Source organism: Suillus fuscotomentosus (assembly GCF_016647785.1).
Source record: "Suillus fuscotomentosus strain FC203 chromosome Unknown F5891scaffold_74, whole genome shotgun sequence".
Classification (NCBI taxonomy): Eukaryota; Fungi; Basidiomycota; class Agaricomycetes; order Boletales; family Suillaceae; genus Suillus; species Suillus fuscotomentosus.
In genome coordinates this window covers 201,360-219,915 of record NW_024539586.1, presented here as the reverse complement: position 1 = coordinate 219,915, position 18,556 = coordinate 201,360, and the positions used below count along the sequence as shown (strand labels likewise).

Genomic DNA, 18,556 nt, shown 5'->3' with positions numbered 1-18,556 from the left:
TCAATGTTGAATCCCGTTTAGCTCAGTTGGTAGAGCGCGTCACTAGTAATGACGAGGTCAGTCGTTCAAGTCGGCTAATGGGAATTTATTTTGTCTCCTATTATTTTGTCTGTCGCATCACTAGGATTCAACGCTGTGGCCGCACTCGTTAATCTCACTGTTAATCTCACTGTTCATCATGACCTCGCAAATGGATACAGACGAACAATCCATAGTCCTCCCCTCTAGCACAACGTCCGGATTGTCTTTGTCGCTGTTGGTCCACTTTCTGTTTGATACTGTTAGTAACCTTGACGTCGTCTTTCAGGCATCCCCTGCCGATCCTGAACATTTCCGAACATTTGACGAGACTAAAGCTTCAGACTCGGTCCAATTCACCTTTCGGCATGTTCATTTCTCTCTCGTGCTTGTTACCTGTCACTCACAGCAGACTGATCAGTCCTCGGCGCATTGCTAGGCACCCAGAACGGTCGAGAAGTCGAGATTGTAAACACATTCGAACTCGCCACAGAAGAGGGTCGCGATGACCTTGTAGACCACGACTTCTTGGTGTCTAGACGCGATCAGTGTAAGTTTTCTATGTGATCCGCATTCTTGCTGGCCGAAACATTTTCTTGTCGAAGATAAACAGGTGTTCCCCTCTTTAGAGTTCATTGGATGGTACACAGTAGCTTCTGTACCGACATATCGTCACATCGCATTACATGAGCAGGCATGCCGATTATTCCTGAGTTCTCATTTGTGAAGCTCATAGCCCACAGTTCACAGGGTATTGCTCAACGCCACTCCTACTTGTCCTACAACCCTCCACGACAACTTCATCATCATCTGATATCACTGGGCAGACACTTCCTTTCAAGGCTTATGAGCCTACCGTCGAAATAAGGGATAAGAAGACACGTTCTGTGTTCATAGAGGCACCATTTAAGGTAGAGACAGGTGAAGCTGAGCGTATTGCTGTCGATTGGACAGCCAAGGGTGGTGGTGGAAGTACCAGCCGTGGGTGAATTGCTTCTTCTACTGATATACCTCGTCATCCTTTCTGCAGTTGAATCTCATCTTCAAGCTCAGCGGGCAGCAGTCAAGATGTTACACGAGCGAATATTGGTTCTTGTGCAGTATGTGACAAACGTGATCGCAGGTACGTTATATGCGTCAACTTGAAATCCAGGTTATATACATTTGTACCCAGGTCAAATTCCAACCGATCATACAACCCTTCGATCTTTGTCCGCCTTGATTGCCTCGTTACCGGCAAGTGAGAATAAGGGCTTCCGCGACGAATTCAACACTGTGTGTACCATTTTTACTTTACGTCCTCCATCTCTGTTCGATATTCACGCTACCCCTTACTCACTCTGATACACCATACAGGAGTATGAAGACGTCCAGCTTACTGCGCTACTCTCATCGCTCACGAAATCGACGAACATTTTGAATGACGTGAGTGATATGCAATTGTCAGTCTCCTAATTCAGTTTTGATCAACATGGGCGCTTGTCATGTAGCTTGTCGACAAGCACCTTGTACTCATAGGAGGATCGCGGGACGATCGCACTGTTACTGTAAGGAGGAGGGGGATAGGCAGACAAGGGATGATGCCAGGGGATTGGGCGATGCACCCTTAGTTACTTGAAGAATGCTATGCCACGTATTGTGTATCCCTTCCTTACCCGGCACCAATACTCATGTATCATATTTGCAATCGGAAGGTGACTCGCTGTTTCCTGGAACCCGTATATTTGTATTGGTTGGACTGCGTTCAACTAGTAAGCCTGCCACGTATAAATGAGACTCCACCGTGATCAAATTTTATTAGTTCTTCCCAGTTGACCATGGCACATGTCGAAGTCGTATCACCAGCCTCCTTCCTCGGTACGGTGTCGCCTAAAGGTGTTTACATTCTAGGTTATGGCTGGCTTTATGGGATGTGTAAGATCGTTCCGTCATCGTACATTCGTCTGCGCTGACTCACGAGACGGATCTAGCTGTGTGGGTGTCATTTTTTGGAGGTACGGGACTATCAATATTTATCATGAACCTGCTTTTCTGACGGGCGTGTGTTCAGGAATAATTGCTTTGCGGACGTTGCGTTCGTCTTTCTGATTTAAGTGTACCTCGTGCTGTCGATAATCAGACTACTTCGTTGAAACAGCTAGACACCAGTTTGGTGCTCTTCAGCACAAGACCTTCCCGATCTACTTTTCTTCCTCGATTGGACTCTCCTCGGCTTTGCTGGGGCTTTGGGCATATGTCCATCCCGAACTTCTTGCCAACATCACCAGTCCTCTTCGGGCTGATGTTGCACAGGCATATGTGCTCGGAACTGTCATAGCGCTACAGAGCTGCAACCAGTTCGTCGTTGGGCCAATGACTAGCAGGCAGGTAGAATGTAGTTACGAGGCCACCAGGTACTGAACTTTCATGTACGCGGCCACAGGACCATGTTCCAGCGACATAAGTTGGAGAAAGAAGAAGGCAAAAACTACGATGAACCCGGCGTAAGCTCTTGCTATTCTTTCAATCATAACAATGCACTGACGAAGATTTGTAGGTTTCCGCCCAGATGAAGGCATTGAACACGAAGTTTAGAATGCTCCATGGCATGAGCTCGCTGGCCAACTTGGGTGCAGTCATTGCCCTAACCTTTCACGGCCTGTGGATTGGAAGCTACGGGTTGTGAAGCACTGTCTGGGTATCATAAACCTGTCCTAAGAGCATCCGTATAGCTCTCAACTGTGTCAACAGCCAGAGTAGATATTACGCAAAAATACAGTTCTAAGCAGTACAGTCATGCACCTACAGACTCCATGGATGGCATGTATCCTTCTCTTAAACTTCTCTCCAGCCTCCTGATCTCTTCGATGGAGGTTGCCTTTGCGATGGCCAGTTTGACCTTCTCGGCGTCTTCTTTTGACATCAGCCGGCCTGCCTTCCCTGATAGCGCCGCTGGTTTGGGCTCGTCAAGAGTGACGGCTGCTTTTGAACCCTGCTTCGATATGGTGGTGGATATCGTTGTTGCAAGGGCAGTAGGTAAACCTTCTGCTGTAAGGAACAAAGACTTTCCTGCCTCCCGCTCCTGAAAGGTGCGAGTGTGCTGAGCTATCGACCGCGTTGAGTTTCGAACGTCGTGGGCGCACCTTATCGCGAATTCTCTGAAAATCCAGAACTCTCAGCGATGCTATTCTCCACGCAAGCCACTCGCGATACCATTTCTTTTCCCTCACGGGGTTGCCCAAAAGGGCAAGGTACTTCAATCCCTTGATCTCCTTGAGAGGTTCGAGATCGCCAAGCTCAACGATACTGTTGCCAGTGAGGACCAGAGTTGTTAGATTTGGAACTGAAAGGTGAATTGAGGGTGAAATCGAAGCAACTCGGTTGTTGGCAAGAAGGAGTGTTCTCAGTCGTTTGAGCAAGGGCAGATTGCCCAGCACGGTGATTGAATTATCTGTGAAATCTATAGCGTCGTGCTGGTCCTATTAAAAATGTAAGTTGTAATATTTACTGCCGCGATATACATGAGGCCAATGCGCGTACCTTGGTCACACCAAGGTTTTCAATAGTAGGGATTTTGTAACCTTTGGAATGAGATGAACATGGTTCGAGATGCAACTGATTTTTGCGAGCTCACCTCGTAGATCGAGCTGTCGCTCTTTTACGGGGTTTAGTGCAGATGGGGCCTGCGCGAGAAGCTCGGGGGTGAGCTTGACCATGGCGGCTCTAGTCAAGCGTGGAGGGTGCACGCTACGTTTCAGACTCAGACAACGAAGACGCAGCCACTTACGACGCGACGTGCTCAACACATTACTTCCTGACCACCATGAAGCCCATATACCAGAGACTCAATCTGTGCGACCCGCTGCCCACTAAAATTTACTTTTCTGCTGACTTTTTTTACAGATTTATTGACGGCCAGGACGCCTACACCTTTGTTCCCGTGCAACCTATTGGAGCGCAGTCTCTCACCATACACAGGGCTACCGGTGATATAGTACTCAATGGTGAGCTGCCTTTAACACGTGGTATTGCAGCTACATATGACTCTGCTCAGCACCGAACACACCTGTCCATCCTACCGCCTCGAGATACGGCAAGACAATTTATGGGATCCTGGGGATGATTTCACTGGCTCTTTGTGCGTATTACGATTTCCAGAGGCCGCTTGCATAGACCGATCCATTTTTCAGCGGAGTATGTGATTGTAATGACAGGCCGCGAACACCGTGCGCGCCTGATGGGCCACGACATATACCGTGCGGCTGACTTTGACATTCTACCTCTAAATCCCAATGTCTCTGTTCAAAACCCACCCCACCCAGTAGAGAGACACTTGTTAGCATTGGTTCGCTCGCATCTCCTTGGCGGGCACTTCTTATTTAGCTACGGCTGGGACTTGTCGAGGAGACTCCAAGCACAATGGCAAGACCGGGATAACGAAGAGAGAAAGGCCTTGTGGGAGGTGGTGAGTGCTGATATATGCATTTGAAACCATAAGAATGACCGAGTATTAGGCCGACGACAGGTTTTTCTGGAATAAGTTGGTCGCTCATACAGTTGTGCAGAATATGCATGTTGACATTCGTGACTTCCCGCAGATTCTTACAGTCTAGACTCACAGACACAGACATTGCACATGATGTGAGTCATTTTTATCCAGTTTTAGTGCACAATTCATGATTTATACAGCTCAGTCCTTACATTCTCCCAATTATTTATGGAAGTAAGTCTGCGCCTCAATCTTTCTGCTCATTGTTTGACAGATTTTAGCATTCGACATGCGCACTGTATATATCCATGGACATCGCATCCAGCTTTGCCTCATCAGTCGACGGTCGCGCTATCGTGCAGGCACGAGATACTTCCGCCGTGGCATTGACCATGAAGGCCACGTTGCTAACTTCAACGAGACCGAACAAATTCTCCTGGTTGATGAGAAAGCCGCGGGACGCTTATCTTTTGCCGAAAACTTGACGCACAAATTGAGCTTCACTCAGATTAGAGGCAGTGTGCCGGTCTTCTGGGCTGAGGTCAACACACTCAGATATAAACCTGATTTGCAGGTTATGGACCTTCAGGAGACGGTAATTTTACTTCTCGTTTTCAATGGGTGTCATCGTTTTGACCACTTATAGGTTGACATGATTAAGCTCCACCTTCGAGATCAAGTTTCAGAATATGGCAGTCAAAGTCTCATCAACCTGGTGAATCAAAAAGGACACGAGCAACCGGTAAAGGAGGCCTACGAACGCGCTGTTTCTAAAGTACATTGCCATTACACTGCTTCTGCATCTCATTGATCCGTTTTAGGTTGATCTCCCGGACGTGAAGTATCAATACTTCGACTTCCACAACGAGTGCAAACACATGCGATGGGATCGTATTAGTGTTCTCATCGAAAAGATGCAAGAGGATCTCGTTCAGCAAGGGTTCGAACGAGCAACCCTCAAGAGTTCTTTTACTGATGTACATGCAGATACTTCCACCTCGACACGGCACAGAATAAGGCTGTACAAATACAGACAGGCGTGATGAGAACAAATTGTATGGACAATCTGGACCGCACGAACGTAGTTCAAGCAGCGCTAGCGAAATGGACGCTTCATCAACAATTGAAAGCCATTGGGGTGGTGTCCGACAATGAAGAACTGGATGACTTTGATGCATTAACCAGAGGTTTCCGTGAGAGTAAGGCTGTCGCTGCAATCTCATCGTTGCATACTCATTATGCTATCTAGTGTGGGCCGATCACGCGGACTTAATCTCGAAGGCATATGCAGGCTCGGGGGCGCTAAAAACAGACTTTACTCGTACGAATACCCGAACGAAAATAGGTGCACTCCAAGATGGGTACAAGAGTGTCGTGCGATACATCAAGAACAATCATTTCGATGGCGCTAGACAAGTTCGTGTCTCCCGGCGCTTAACTTTGCTACCCTGACAGATTTACAGGATGGAATTGACCTTGTTACTGGAGCTTGGACTCCTCAGAAGAATCCAGTCACCGCTTCATCCCTGGTCGCTGATACGCGACCATTAACCATCCGATCGGTATGTTTGTTCGCACTCGGAACAACTCATTGTTGAATCTGCTCCTTCAGGTCCCTTACATCTTGTTGTTTGCGCTGTTCATGATCTGCGCTGGACTTACTCTGCCAAGAACATCAGGTAAGTCACAATGTACATCATTTAGCGGAATTCGCTGACTGGTAGTCGCAGACTACTCGCTATTGTATTACTTCATGTTGTGGTTCGTTATCGCTTCATTGGCTGTCGTGTTCATGATGGTGCATGGCATCGAGTATGTCTCGTGGCCGCGGCTCATTCCTCCCACGGATACCATCTACTACAAAGGACCAGGGTTTCGCTCAGCTCACAACGGGAAGGGCTTCACTGGCCCTCTAGCTCACAAGTTGGATCTTTTTGGTCAATCAAATCACTTTGGTTCCAGGCTACTCTTAAACGGGCGTAAGAGAGCTTTGACGGTCAGTGGGATGGAAGAGGGAACGAAGAAGAGAGTGGATTGAGGCCCGCTACTGAACTATGTTACGCAGCGCCTATCAATCATGCTATCCGGGCCACATTTGGACCACAATATATAATCGCCCCGTACTTAATTGGATTGCCATCGTGCCTTACATAAGCTTGGAAAATTTCCCATTTTGGCGCCGCAAACGGAATTCAAACTCCGCTGTGGCGCGTCACGCTAGGATATGCATATGTTTGGAGCATAAATCCTCCTGTCCCTTCCTCACCATGTCTGGCAAAAAACGCGCTTCCCCCGGCACAGACGTCGAGAAAAATCCTCTGGCAAATGTCGAACTCAACAATGAAGATGCCAAAAAACTCCAGGACATTCAGAAAGATGTCCAACGCGTCGAACTTGTCATAGGTGAGCTTCTCAGTATATGGCCAGAGCCCCCCCACGGAAAGCAGTAACACAAATTGACAATTTTTAAGAGCGCCTGGCTATGGACAAACTGACCCCAGTCTATGAAAAACGCCGTGCTGTCGCTAAATCGATAGAGAAATTTTGGCCTGTGGCTCTTATGAACAATAACATGATCTCTTTTCATGCACAACACACTATTGATCAACTTGCGCTGAGCTACCTTGAAGATTTATGGATCGTTCGCGATCCTAAGGAGCCACGATGCTACACTATCGAATTCGTGCGTCATTGTTGATATGCACCTTGATAATCAACACTCTAAATTGTTATGATAGTTTTTCAAGGCAAACCCGTACTTCACTGACTCCGTCTTAAAAAAGGAATACAAATACGTACCTCCACCCGCCGCTTCGGACGAAAACCCTGATGCAGACGGTATTACCGACTCCATGCTCGAGTTCTCCTGGGCCCGTGATGTCCAGCCTTCCGTAAGTTACGTGTGTCCTCACTGAACCACACTATTAAACTAGCGGTAGGCAACTCCTATTCACTGGAAGGATCCTGAGAATGCCCTGACCAAACTCCACCCTCGTGTGGCTGAGGTGGATGGGGACGATGATGATATGCCTGCAGAAGCTGGCAGCTTCTTCAACTTCTTCGAGGTTGCAGATGATCCATTTGAGGTGAGTGGCGCCAGTCGGTCGCCATGGGTGCCTAACTTGGCATATTTTCTAGATTGGCGCGCAAATTGCCAATGAGATCTTCTCCGAGGCCACAGATTATTTCATGGGCAATATCGCTGGCGACGAACTTGATTCTGAAGAGGAGGACAGCGAAGACGATGACGATGACGCTGAGGAAATTGATTTGGAGAAACCAAGGGCGAAAAAGCAAAAGAAGGAATAGATGCTATCACCAGTGGCCATCTATTCGATACACATATTTATGTCTTGTCAGCTACCTAGCTTGACTGTCTTATTGGTTTATCCCGCACTCGTGGGTTGTTTACACTAGTAACACCTATTCTCGCGTTGTTTTCTTGAGTGATCTCTATTATCTCTGGTGGTAAGCTGTCTACGTGAGTGGCATTATTAAGTTGCAATCTTCAGTCCGACCAAAGAAAATTTGAAAAACTACATGTTAGCGGTTTCAAGCACTGGGACCGCAAGGCGTACTTGCATGGCGTGTTTTGACCAAGTGAGGTTGGACGTGATGGCAATGTGACGCATGTTGTGAAAGTACATGTATGCTACTGAAGAAATGTTGGCTGTTTGCTTCCTACAAACCGTAGAAGTCGGCGACATCTGGTGTAGACACTAGAAAAATGTAGTGTCCTTACAAGGTCACTTGAGTTCTAATTTTTAAAAGTGCAATATCACATCTCGTTACACTCAATACGAAAGTAGTATAAACAAATGTGCCCACGAGCTTGCAACCCCCAAACTGACTTGTCACAGTGTTCTACGAACCGTGAGCGGTAGCGAACTCGAGCCTTCTCCCTTAACTCGGGGACGAATGACAAAACTCTGGAAAGCTTCAATTTCATGTGGACAGGAGAAGGCGAAGTGTCGGAGTAGAGTCACTGTCAGAGCCTTCGGCAAGTCATAATCAGATGGGGTGATCAAGGACGAACGTCATGAACGCCTACCTTTATTTCGGCAGCCGCAAAGTTTCGCCCGAGGCAGCCCCGGGGGCTGTCAGGGGTGAGCAAAAAAATATGCATTAAAAGAGGGGTACGCCTACCCGACACTAAAAGCCAACAACTCGCGGCTGGTCCTGGTACCGCGGTGGAGCCAGCGTTCTGGTCGGAAGTCGTCTGCGTCGAACCCCCATGTTGACTTGTCTTTTTGAATGACATTGACAGGTAGTGAGATGATTGTGCCTTTTGGAACGACGAGGTGAAGATCACCAGACCCTGCTACAGGTTCCGAAAGAGGTATACTGATGGTCTCAGCAGCCTATGCGAACAAACTCTGAAAAATCTTTCGGCTGCCTACATTTAATCTTACCTCATGATGATTTTCGAGAACAGGTGGATGGAGGCGGAGTGTCTCTAGGAAAAATGCGTCGAGAAGAGGGTAGGCATTGTTGAGCTCATCGAATGTGGGATCTCCAGCAGTTGAAACTTCTTCACGAATTGCTTGCTGCCATTCCGGGCTCATGGAAAGCTCAAAGAACAGCCACTAGAAGACACTGTCAATCAAAATTTTGGACTAGTTAAGTGAACCTACAGCAATCGTGGCGGAAACTGGTTCATAACCAGCTGAAATGATGGTTCGCATCTGCGCTGCAACTTGCTCATCATCCATACATACAGCGGCAGTGGCTTTATCGGCTCGCACTGTGTAGATCATTGTCAACGAAGTGATGATCCTCGAATAATTCGGAATCGTACGCATCAGTGACATCAGCGTCTTACTGTTCGGATCACTGACAGCTTCCGCATCCTTCAAGATATCTGTAGCCAGATCCCCAAGCTCTTTTCGGGTTTTTCTGATCATCTGCCCTTTCTTGCCGAGATGCAAGATGGATGGTAATAACCAAAAAAGAGCTTTCATGTAAAATGAGGTAAGCGATTTTTCGTGATTCGTCAAGCCGTCTAGGGTTTCCGCGAGAGCGTGTGGCTGGCCTCGAAGGCAGTCAAAGTCGTACGATAACGTTGCTCGTCCAACTGTATCCAACCTGCATAGAATTGAAATGAGGGCACACGAAACACTTGCGGGCAATACGTACGCAAAGCGTCCAGCCCAGTTAGTGATCTCAATCACAATTTCGTCGCTATGCTGGGCATCAAAAAGCTTGTGCCACTGGGACACCATCTGAAAGAAATTAGAGAAGTATCCAACACGATATATGCAGCTTACTTTGGCAGCGTTTTCGTAGAATACTGGAGTCAAGTTCCGTGCAGACTGCACACTGAAGCTACGTCAACGTAGAGTTACCACCGAGATAATGTGCGCTTATTACCTTAATGCTGGGCCGACGCTACGCCGTTGCTTCTCGTGAGCTTCTTTGCCTTACCACACACATCAGTGAGTGGATTAAGATTTGTATTGAATGACTACCTTCCACCCAGAGAATACCCTCTCCGAGCAGCATACGAAACCAGGCACGCACGCCTTTTGGTTTGGGAAACTGGTATGCGCCCTCTCCCAAAATAAACGATATTGCGTGCGGATCCGTGACGGAAAGGAGCTGATGCTGATGAGTGATGAGAGTAGTGAGCGAGGCAACAAAGTTCGAACAGAACGCCCTTACGCCAAACGCTCCTGTAAATTTCACAACATTGCCGTATGTGCGGTGCCAGTCCAGATATAAGGCACCAGGTGTGTTGTAATACAACACCTTTTCTTCGCCCCATACCCAGGAGGAAGACTTCGGGCCCGGAACATGGCGCAGGGCGAACAGAGACGAGAACCGCTGTTGAAAGAAACGTAATATGTATACGAAAGCGAACGCAATGGAGAAATGGTAGATGTACAACATGGAATACGCAACCGGTTGGAAGAGGCTTGGAGCGAGATGTGTCGTTTGTTATCAGTGGCACGATTGAGGATGCAATCAGGAGCACCTTTTTATGCGTCCTGGTACATCCAATTCGCGTAATGTTTTTGGCAAACATTTTAGATCGATCGGATTATGATGTTCGCCGTGGCGTTATGATTGCATCAAGGCTTTCAGCGATGTAAGAAAATCTGATCAGTCATAGATGGCAAGTCCTTGCTCCTGATTGACGCTTTGCCTGATTCGATGACTTGAATCTAAATCCTGGACATTGCATGAACTGACAGAGAACTCTGAAGAAGGCAATGATGAATTCAATCGAGACATGATTGAAAAGGCACCATAATGGGCTCAGTCACTGGCTCGCAGCAGTACCCATCCGCGAGTCTGCTGAATCGCACTTGATCCTAATGTGGAATGATGGGTTGGACGCGAAGAAGATAGGGCGAGTTTGCGTTTTGGATCTATCTGCAAACAGAACAACTGCCTCGTGTGTGTCATGTTAGCAACGGACTGGGCAGTGCTACATTATATCGCATCGAGTATATGCCTTGCTAAGTTGCTTGACCGACTTGGAGGGTACAAAGCAGTCGTGAGATCTGATAATTCATAAGTCAGTTTCACTGCAGAACTTCAGACCGGGCGCCTTACGGCAGTGATTCTGGAGTACCTTCTAGCTGAAACCGCGACAGAATTCGGAACTATAACGAATTATCTGCATCAGTATTAATGATCGTTGATTGATCACTATTAGTAGTATGGATGCCCTACACAGGCGTCTTCCTATCGATCATGCCCTTTACTTTTTACGAGTGTATCATCATGTTTTATAACTGATGTGCGGTGGAAACCTAAGCGAAAGCGCGAACATCGTGCAGGTAGATCAGTCATGGAAGATCAGAAAACCAAAGGACACGTGAAAGACACCGGGCCGTGTAGCAGGGGAGGGTAGAGCGGGGGTGACTCGAGCTAGGGCAGTGGCAGGATGCGTTCTGTCGTTGAGTCGCTGTGGCGAGAACTAAAAAGACATGAGTTCCACCGGAAACATCAAAGCTGCGTGGTCGAGTAGGAACGTAGGAGAACATAAAAATGATTTCTACTTTGATGAACCTGACTACGAGCTAAACGTGTTTGACGGACTCATCAGCTGCCACAAATTATGGAAACATACCAAATTTGGTAATTGACCCGGTGTCGAGCCTAACGCGATCGTGTCACTTCCTCGCAGCTTGTTACGAGCAGATCACCCACGTCGAGTGAATACGGTCAACCAAGGGTCGAATTTGTTTCGCATGTCTGCCACCCGGAATAAATCTCCTTCAAAAGATCCTCATAGCTTGCGCCACAGGTCCAGCAACGCTAACGTCGTCGTGGAGGCCCGGGACTATACCAGCCAAATTGACATGTCTCCACTACCGCCTTTTCACAAAAAAGCCATCTCTTCCTCCTTGGACGGAATTCGAATACTGCCTCGCGTGCCTATGGGATCACCTTCAAACCTCGAAGATGTCGAGCTCAGTTTGTTGTCCGAAGAGGAGCGGATAAGTGCTGGGCGAAACCTCCAAGATGGTGACGCGCGTTCTTCTGCAGGTGGAGCGAAAACAACTGCTATGTCTTCTAGAGACAAAAAGGCAATGACCCTCTTGATCATTCTTTGTCGGTCACTTTCATATCTCCGAGCTTTCAATCCAGTTGACATGACCTTATAATCCTATCAGATTTAATCCAAGGAGTTCCTGTAAGTTGTTTATCTTCCTCGGATGTCGCGCCGAGTGAGATGCTCACTATTCCATGAACAGCTCGGCCTTGCCCTTGGTATGATACACTTCTTTTTTCTGCTCACTCTCTGACCTTTCTTAGGTTCTGTCCCGTTCATTCTCCGAGAACATCTATCATATTCACAACTTGGCGTGTTCGCATTATCTAGCTACCCATATTCGCTCAAGCTATTATGGTCTCCTATCGTTGATTCAACATTTCATCCTTCCATTGGTCGTCGAAAATCATGGATAATTCCTATGCAACTCATAATCGGCTCCTTGATGCTCTACATAGCATCGAACGTCGGGAGATTGATGGAAAATGTACGTCACAACTGCTAGACTTTCAATCGTTCATCCCGACGTACATTCAGCCTGCGGATAATATCCATGAACTCACTTTTGTATTCACGTCACTGGTACTCTTTTCGGCAACACAAGGTACGTACATTCACCGCGCCCCTTGTTTCATACTCAAATGTTTTACAGATATTGCTGTGGATGGTCCCTTATTTAATTTGTTTTCAGTCACGTCAATACTAATATCAATCCAGGATGGGCTTTGACGCTTCTCTCTCAGGAGAATCTTTCCTACGCGTCTATATGCCAGACAATCGGGTTGAACACAGGCTTCTTCGCCTCTTTCACCGTCTTCCTAGCGCTAAACAGCGAGGCATTCGCGTAAGCAGTTCATGTTCAATACTACGCATTATTTAGTGACAACTTGCAGTGAGAAATGGGGCATTCCACGCCTCGAGTTAAGCACATATCTCCGTTTTTGCAGCCTCTTGTGTTTTGGAGTAACTTTTTGGCTAACCTTCTTCGAAACAGAGGTGACTATCAGCGAAACTTTTTGCAACAAAATTGATGACAAAATGATACATTCTTTAGGGCAGTGAATCATTGGACGGATCAGAAATGACTGTTACATCCGTTTACAAAACCATATGGAGCATTTGCAAACTCAAGCGTAAATAGGTTCATTTTCGGATTGTTTGGTAACTGATGTTTTCCTTCAGACGTCCAGGCGCTCATTGTCATACACTTCTTCGCAAAAATCGGGTTTCAAGCTAATGAGGCAGTCACTAGTTTGAAAATGATTGAGAAGGGTTTGGGTCGCGAAGACCTCGCTATTGTTGTCCTCATAGATTTTCCTTTTCAAATCTTGGGAGGCTATTTTGCGGCGAAGTGGTCTAGTGGCGACAAGCCACTTCGTCCATGGTTATGGGCGTTTTGGCCTCGATTGGTATTTGCCTTTTTGTCGACGCTCATCGTCTACTGGTTCCCAACGCCCCCTCTTTCATATGGATTTTTCGTCTTCCTTATCATCCACACAGTGTTACAAGGACTTGCATCGTATGCCCAATCAATGAAATCCGGAGCACAGCTGATTTCTTTCGTAGGACGATTCAGTTCGTTGGTATCTCAGCATTCCACACCAAAATATCTGATCCTCTCATTGGAGGGACCTACATGACGGTATGAGATTTCCACGGTTCCTTACTTGTCGACTGATAGCTTCATACCTATTTAGCTCCTTAATACGTTTACTAATCTAGGAGGAACGTGGCCGAAGTACTTTGTATTGAAAGGTAAGGGTGTATGGCAGCCATAGTCGTCGAGCGCTACTAATGCTCTAATAAAGGCGTCGATTACTTTAGTGAGGCGTACTGCGAAGTGAAGGAGGCGCACAGTGAGCTGCTTGTTAAAGGTAGGCATGAATGCTTTCTGCTCTGGGCGCCCCTTATTGCTTACTCGAAACCAGCTGCCGAATGCGTCTCTGACCGCGGTAAGGAGGTCTGCTCAGAGATCGATGGACAATGCATCACAGAACGTGATGGTTATTACTACGTTTCAGCGATATGCATGTCGTTTGGCATGCTGTTCCTAGTTTTTTATATCATTCCCACTGCACGCAAACTTCAAGGTAGGTAAAGCTATCTATGTCACTTCGGAATTAACTCAAGCATCTGTCTAGCCCTTCCCGTGTACAGATGGCGAATCAATCCAGACTAAGCACGGGTGCAAGATTAGGCTGGGGTTCGGGCTATCGTTCGTTACTTATTCTAATATTACTGGGTGGTAGATAGCTCTTGTTCGTTTGGCACGTTGATCAAAGTACCATTGATGTAACCAGTACTCATTGTTTGAGGTGGCTCCCGCCTGCCCTAAATTCAGATCGCGTCCTATGATATCCTATTTTCCACGGAAACGTGCAAACCATACCGCTGAGATTTTTCGCTAGTCACTTCTTGCACTAAGCAATAGCCATTATAATCGATCACTCTGCACTAACCACCACAAAACTGCAAAATGGCAACTACAACCATGCATTTTGGCCCCGAGTGGATGCGGGCGAAGCCACAAAATCCTGCCGCTCGCCCCCAAGCACCTCCTTCTTCACCTCCTCCGGCAATTTCTAATACACAGCAACAGCAAACGAACGCGTCAACTTATTCTGCACTCGTTACACCTGCCGCCGCACCAGAGCCTGAGAAACGTGATGAATGCCGTCCTTTCAGATATTCAAAGGAAGCCATGCTCAGAATCTACAAAGAAGGTGGCGGGAGAGGCGGTCTGGGACTAGAGGTGGAAAGATGGGAGGGTATTGTACATGAAGTCAGCAGTGAACCCACAGGATTGCGCGAAATGAGCGATGTGGAAAAGAAGGTCAGGCAAATTGGACTTATAGTTTATGTCTTTGGCCTTATTGGCTCACACGAGGCATGTAGCTTTTTGCTGGGCCACTTAATTCCGAACTTCGGCGACGCCAGTCTACCGACCTTATAAGCACGTTGTCATCTCCATCTGATAGACCTAGGTTGAACCATTCCAATACCGGAGGAGGGAGTCCTATGAGAGGGTTTGGTCTTATGGGAAGGAGGAGGGACAGCACAGGTGAATACTGGAATGTCCCTTACCCGTGTTGTGACACTGATCCAGGTTTCGCTAAGATCAACCACCACTTGCACTACCTCGTAAACTGTCTGTGTCTAATACACAAGGCAATTCTCCACGCGACGGAGCACTGCCTTCCCCTCGTACCCGAATAGGCGGCTTTACCTCAGGATTCGACGGTGTTCTTAACGGTGGAGATTCTTGGATGGCTAGACGACGAACATCGGAGAGTGTACTGAAAGTTGGGGGAGCATCCACGGGGACTCGTACGGAGAGTAGAGAAGAGGATTCAAAAGGACATAACATCAAAGAAGATGAGGAAGAACAACACCCAGTACAAAACACTGCGCTTCAGCCTAGCCCTTCTGCCGCTTCTCAATCATCTGCAATCCCTGATGCCCTGCCTCCAGACACCACAAGCAACAGTCCGAGCCCGCGATCTGCGCTAAGTGCAGATTCTGTGGCACATCGTATGACTGGAATGAGTCTTAGTGAAACTGAGCGAACCAACACAAACTTTCATCCCAACCCGGTAGGCCGACAGTCTGACGACAGGTCCACCACCGGGTCTGGATCCAGCTAGCATTGAGTGGTCTTACCTGGATCCTCAAGGTCAAGTGCAAGGTGAGTTCTTCAGATTGCAGTCTTGAGCACCAGAGGTGACGTTCCTTCCCAGGTCCTTTCAAAGCTGATTTGATGCAGAAATGGTTTGATGAGGGCTATTTTACTCCTGACCTTCTGATGAAGCGTACTCATTTGGATCGAGAATGGACGGCGGTCGGGATTCTCGACCATCAGTCCGCTGGCGGCAAAATATTTCTGTCACAATTTCCAACGTCCGCCGCACCTCCTGGTCTCAATATCCGTACCGATTCCTCCCAGAATTTTACCCCTGCCCAGAATTACTCCCCCGTTCATGAACACAATACATTCAGTGGATACCAACCTGTGCCAACCCGGACTCTCCGTACTGCGACATTGGACCCATACCTTAATAGTGCCTCTCCTTCAGATTCCCCCTCCTCGTCCTTTGGTGGCGGGAGATTCGGCAACGGTTCTCCCGATACTTCTGCATTGGCGGGGAGAGTCGGAAACCTTTATACTGGTGATTCAGGACTCGGCTCCCACAGTTTCACTGGAAATACAGGCCCGTTCGGCCCAGTCGGGGACCCCCGCTCGTCGTTCAACACCCTGGCACCCGGCAGAACTTCATCATTGGACACATTCAGTACCTATAAGAACAACAGTAACTCCCAATGGCCACCGTCCATGACCCAGAATGCACAACATTTTGGCAGTAGTGAACATTCCATTGCGACTGGTTTCAACAATGGCATCAGCTCGGGTGTCATGCCGGTACCTGTGCCAATTGCGCAGAGCCACTCTTTCACACAGGAGCCCTCGTATGGCGATGGCACGTACAGTGCCATGGGCAGTCTAGGTGCCTCGCATGATTCACCCATCGCACGGCAGCCCGTTGAGGCAAACGGGCTAGGCTTCAACAACCTAGGGATGAACGGCTCACCTTATGTGCAGCACTTCCCCCAGTCCCCTGACGTGCCGCAGCAGCGCTCATCTACATCGCCATTCGGTGAAGTTCTCGCGAAGGTCGCTGAATCACCCTGCCGTGCGGACACCAGTGTCTGCCGTACAACCTGAGAATGTATCATCACCTTGGGGCGCACCCGAGCCTGTTACTGTACGCCGCCCGGTGGTTGAGATCCCCACCCCATCCCCTGTTGCCAAGGCACCTCCAGCTGCCTGGAGTCACCCTCCACAACCCGCCCGTAATGCTCCCAAGTCAAAAGACCCTTCACCATGGCTGACGGCCTCCCTAGGCGTCGTCGATGATGGATGGCGCGAGGTTCCTGGCCCAAATAGTCTCACTGTGAGCAACCTCGGGCAACACAATAAGATGTTTGAGGATGTGGATGAGGAGTCCAACGTTGCTGTGTCGCCTATTGGGGAAACGGAGGAGGAAGCTGCTACTGCACCCGTACCCGTGTCAGACATACCTCAACCAGCGCCTGTGGCCCCGGCTCCCGCTCCCCATATTGAGCTCCCGGCATTTACAGCGCCCAAGACCAAAGCCAAATCCACCGTTCGTGAGGCCCAAGTGCCCGCAGCTTCAGCACCGAAATCTACACCTCCCGCACCCATACCTGCCTTAAAGAGTCCATCTCCTGTTCCAAAGCCTGCGTGGGCGACTGAGGAAGATGCGAAAAAGGGCAAGGCATCGCTCGGTCTGCGCGAGATCCAGGAGGCAGAGGCAAAGAAGGCAGAGGCACGTAAGGTTGCAGAACGCGAGAGGCTTGCACGCGCCAATGTGCCGACCCCACCTGCTGTCGTGGAGGATGCTCAACCATTTACCGCATCGTGGGGACTTCCAACCTCTCAAACGGGTGCACGAGCTACTGTGACACCAAGAGGTGGAGAAGTTGCGGTAACACCTGTGGCGAGTGCTCCAGTGTGGACGTCAACGAGTACAGCGCCTACCAAGAAGACGATGAAGGAGATCCAGGAGGAAGAAGAGCGTCGGAAGAAGATGGGGTTGAAGGATTCAATGGCAGCGACAGCTGCAAGGCGCGGATATGCAGAGACTACTTTCAAGGTGTGTGCAAAGACCTCTGTAATGCGGGATTGCTTATTGATTCCCTTTCGATTGTCGTATAGGTGGTTCCCAGTGCACAGGCTAGTGGTGGGGCATGGACGACAGTTGGTTCAAATGGCAAGACAAACGCCCCCGTACCTGCTCTTGGACCCACACCGGCACCTGCTCGTCCAGTTGCCGCTCCATCTGTATCCACACAAGCAGCGCCTACGCCTCGCCCCAGTGGTATAGCAGTCCGCTCGACATCACAGACTTTTACAAAGGCTGCTACTGTCACACCATCACGCATGGACGACACGCCCGGTTCGTCTTCCAACGATTTCCTCAAGTGGCTGAGCGATGCACTGAAAGGGCTCAATCATTCTGTGAACCGTGAGTTATTCTTCTAGATCGCTTCATTAACTGTTTCTGATATATGATATTATTTCGGGTGAGCAGTGGAAGATATGACACAGATGCTACTCTCTTTTCCTCTTGACCCAGACCCTTCTACATCAGAGATCATTTCCGACCTGATTTACGCGAATAGCACTACGCTTGATGGGCGGAGGTTTGCGGCAGAGTTCGTTAAGCGCCGCCGGGCTAGTGGGACAGCTGGACCAGGACCGAACGGGAACGGGAAAGTGTCAATCGCAGACGTGGTGAGGACGGCGCCACGGGCTGCTCAGCCAGAATGGGGGTTCAAGGTGGTGAATAAGAAGAAGAAGGGGAGGGCGTGAGTTGGAATTGGAGTAGGAGGGGGATGGAGGATATTTTTTTAGTGTCACATGCATACTCATAAGCATTGTCAGACGCTCGTTTACTTGTTTTAACATCATCTCATGAATTAATTTTCTGTGCTCAAATCCTTGCTTCATGAGGTATTACAGTCGAGACAATGTTGATCGTACTCGA

The 18,556-nt window shown here is 48.5% G+C and overlaps 8 protein-coding genes and 1 non-coding gene across 9 annotated transcripts; 7 read left to right on the top strand and 2 right to left on the bottom strand.

Moving 5' to 3' along the window:
* Positions 1–11: 11 nt before the first annotated feature.
* F5891DRAFT_t107 lies at positions 12–84 on the top strand. Its single transcript has one exon. It is a non-coding gene; the product is annotated as a tRNA-Thr (tRNA).
* Positions 34–1,851, top strand: F5891DRAFT_705664 (maintenance of mitochondrial structure and function-domain-containing protein). The gene is made up of 10 exons (XM_041372881.1): positions 34–249; positions 308–384; positions 440–568; positions 624–712; positions 762–999; positions 1,049–1,141; positions 1,193–1,293; positions 1,375–1,443; positions 1,509–1,769; positions 1,820–1,851. Exons 1-9 carry the CDS (start codon positions 179–181, stop codon positions 1,626–1,628), a joined length of 987 nt encoding a protein of 328 aa, XP_041220460.1. The 5' UTR covers positions 34–178; the 3' UTR covers positions 1,629–1,769; positions 1,820–1,851.
* On the top strand, positions 1,836–2,683 carry F5891DRAFT_1130825 (uncharacterized protein; the record flags this gene model as incomplete). Its single annotated transcript, XM_041364578.1, has 6 exons — positions 1,836–1,932; positions 1,989–2,012; positions 2,069–2,092; positions 2,156–2,381; positions 2,441–2,501; positions 2,555–2,683. The coding sequence occupies 6 exons, from the start codon at positions 1,836–1,838 to the stop codon at positions 2,681–2,683; spliced, it is 561 nt and encodes a 186-aa protein (XP_041220459.1).
* A 108-nt stretch (positions 2,684–2,791) lies between these two features.
* F5891DRAFT_961012 (L domain-like protein) lies at positions 2,792–3,713 on the bottom strand (the record flags this gene model as incomplete). Its single annotated transcript, XM_041375787.1, has 4 exons — positions 2,792–3,079; positions 3,141–3,476; positions 3,538–3,578; positions 3,632–3,713. 4 exons carry the CDS (start codon positions 3,711–3,713, stop codon positions 2,792–2,794), a joined length of 747 nt encoding a protein of 248 aa, XP_041220458.1.
* A 43-nt stretch (positions 3,714–3,756) lies between these two features.
* F5891DRAFT_1060957 (phosphoinositide polyphosphatase) lies at positions 3,757–6,641 on the top strand. Its single transcript, XM_041362914.1, has 15 exons — positions 3,757–3,849; positions 3,901–4,001; positions 4,052–4,135; positions 4,188–4,462; positions 4,512–4,537; positions 4,596–4,638; positions 4,687–4,720; positions 4,768–5,081; positions 5,133–5,261; positions 5,308–5,426; positions 5,474–5,685; positions 5,736–5,902; positions 5,950–6,048; positions 6,099–6,165; positions 6,217–6,641. Exons 1-15 carry the CDS (start codon positions 3,821–3,823, stop codon positions 6,522–6,524), a joined length of 2,007 nt encoding a protein of 668 aa, XP_041220457.1. The 5' UTR covers positions 3,757–3,820; the 3' UTR covers positions 6,525–6,641.
* Positions 6,642–7,963, top strand: F5891DRAFT_1060950 (uncharacterized protein). Its single transcript, XM_041362913.1, has 5 exons — positions 6,642–6,889; positions 6,958–7,169; positions 7,225–7,377; positions 7,426–7,572; positions 7,625–7,963. The coding sequence occupies exons 1-5, from the start codon at positions 6,754–6,756 to the stop codon at positions 7,793–7,795; spliced, it is 819 nt and encodes a 272-aa protein (XP_041220456.1). The 5' UTR covers positions 6,642–6,753; the 3' UTR covers positions 7,796–7,963.
* A 377-nt stretch (positions 7,964–8,340) lies between these two features.
* On the bottom strand, positions 8,341–10,375 carry F5891DRAFT_960871 (cytochrome P450; the record flags this gene model as incomplete). The annotated part of the gene is made up of 11 exons (XM_041375778.1): positions 8,341–8,481; positions 8,538–8,583; positions 8,633–8,847; positions 8,899–9,072; positions 9,121–9,230; positions 9,285–9,571; positions 9,623–9,708; positions 9,754–9,805; positions 9,857–9,905; positions 9,952–10,090; positions 10,148–10,375. 11 exons carry the CDS (start codon positions 10,373–10,375, stop codon positions 8,341–8,343), a joined length of 1,527 nt encoding a protein of 508 aa, XP_041220455.1.
* A 1,222-nt stretch (positions 10,376–11,597) lies between these two features.
* Positions 11,598–14,348, top strand: F5891DRAFT_1060938 (acetyl-coenzyme A transporter 1-domain-containing protein). The gene is made up of 15 exons (XM_041362912.1): positions 11,598–12,049; positions 12,112–12,131; positions 12,193–12,208; positions 12,254–12,477; positions 12,528–12,594; positions 12,643–12,657; positions 12,708–12,834; positions 12,884–12,986; positions 13,045–13,123; positions 13,173–13,509; positions 13,557–13,632; positions 13,688–13,745; positions 13,799–13,864; positions 13,919–14,080; positions 14,132–14,348. Exons 1-15 carry the CDS (start codon positions 11,686–11,688, stop codon positions 14,167–14,169), a joined length of 1,752 nt encoding a protein of 583 aa, XP_041220454.1. The 5' UTR covers positions 11,598–11,685; the 3' UTR covers positions 14,170–14,348.
* Positions 14,349–18,507, top strand: F5891DRAFT_1060936 (uncharacterized protein). Its single transcript, XM_041362911.1, is given in 8 exon segments — positions 14,349–14,823; positions 14,886–15,051; positions 15,108–15,542; positions 15,607–15,675; positions 15,728–16,692; positions 16,712–17,662; positions 17,725–18,034; positions 18,101–18,507. The coding sequence occupies 8 exon segments, from the start codon at positions 14,467–14,469 to the stop codon at positions 18,379–18,381; spliced, it is 3,534 nt and encodes a 1,177-aa protein (XP_041220453.1). The 5' UTR covers positions 14,349–14,466; the 3' UTR covers positions 18,382–18,507.
* The last annotated feature ends 49 nt before the right edge of the window (positions 18,508–18,556 follow it).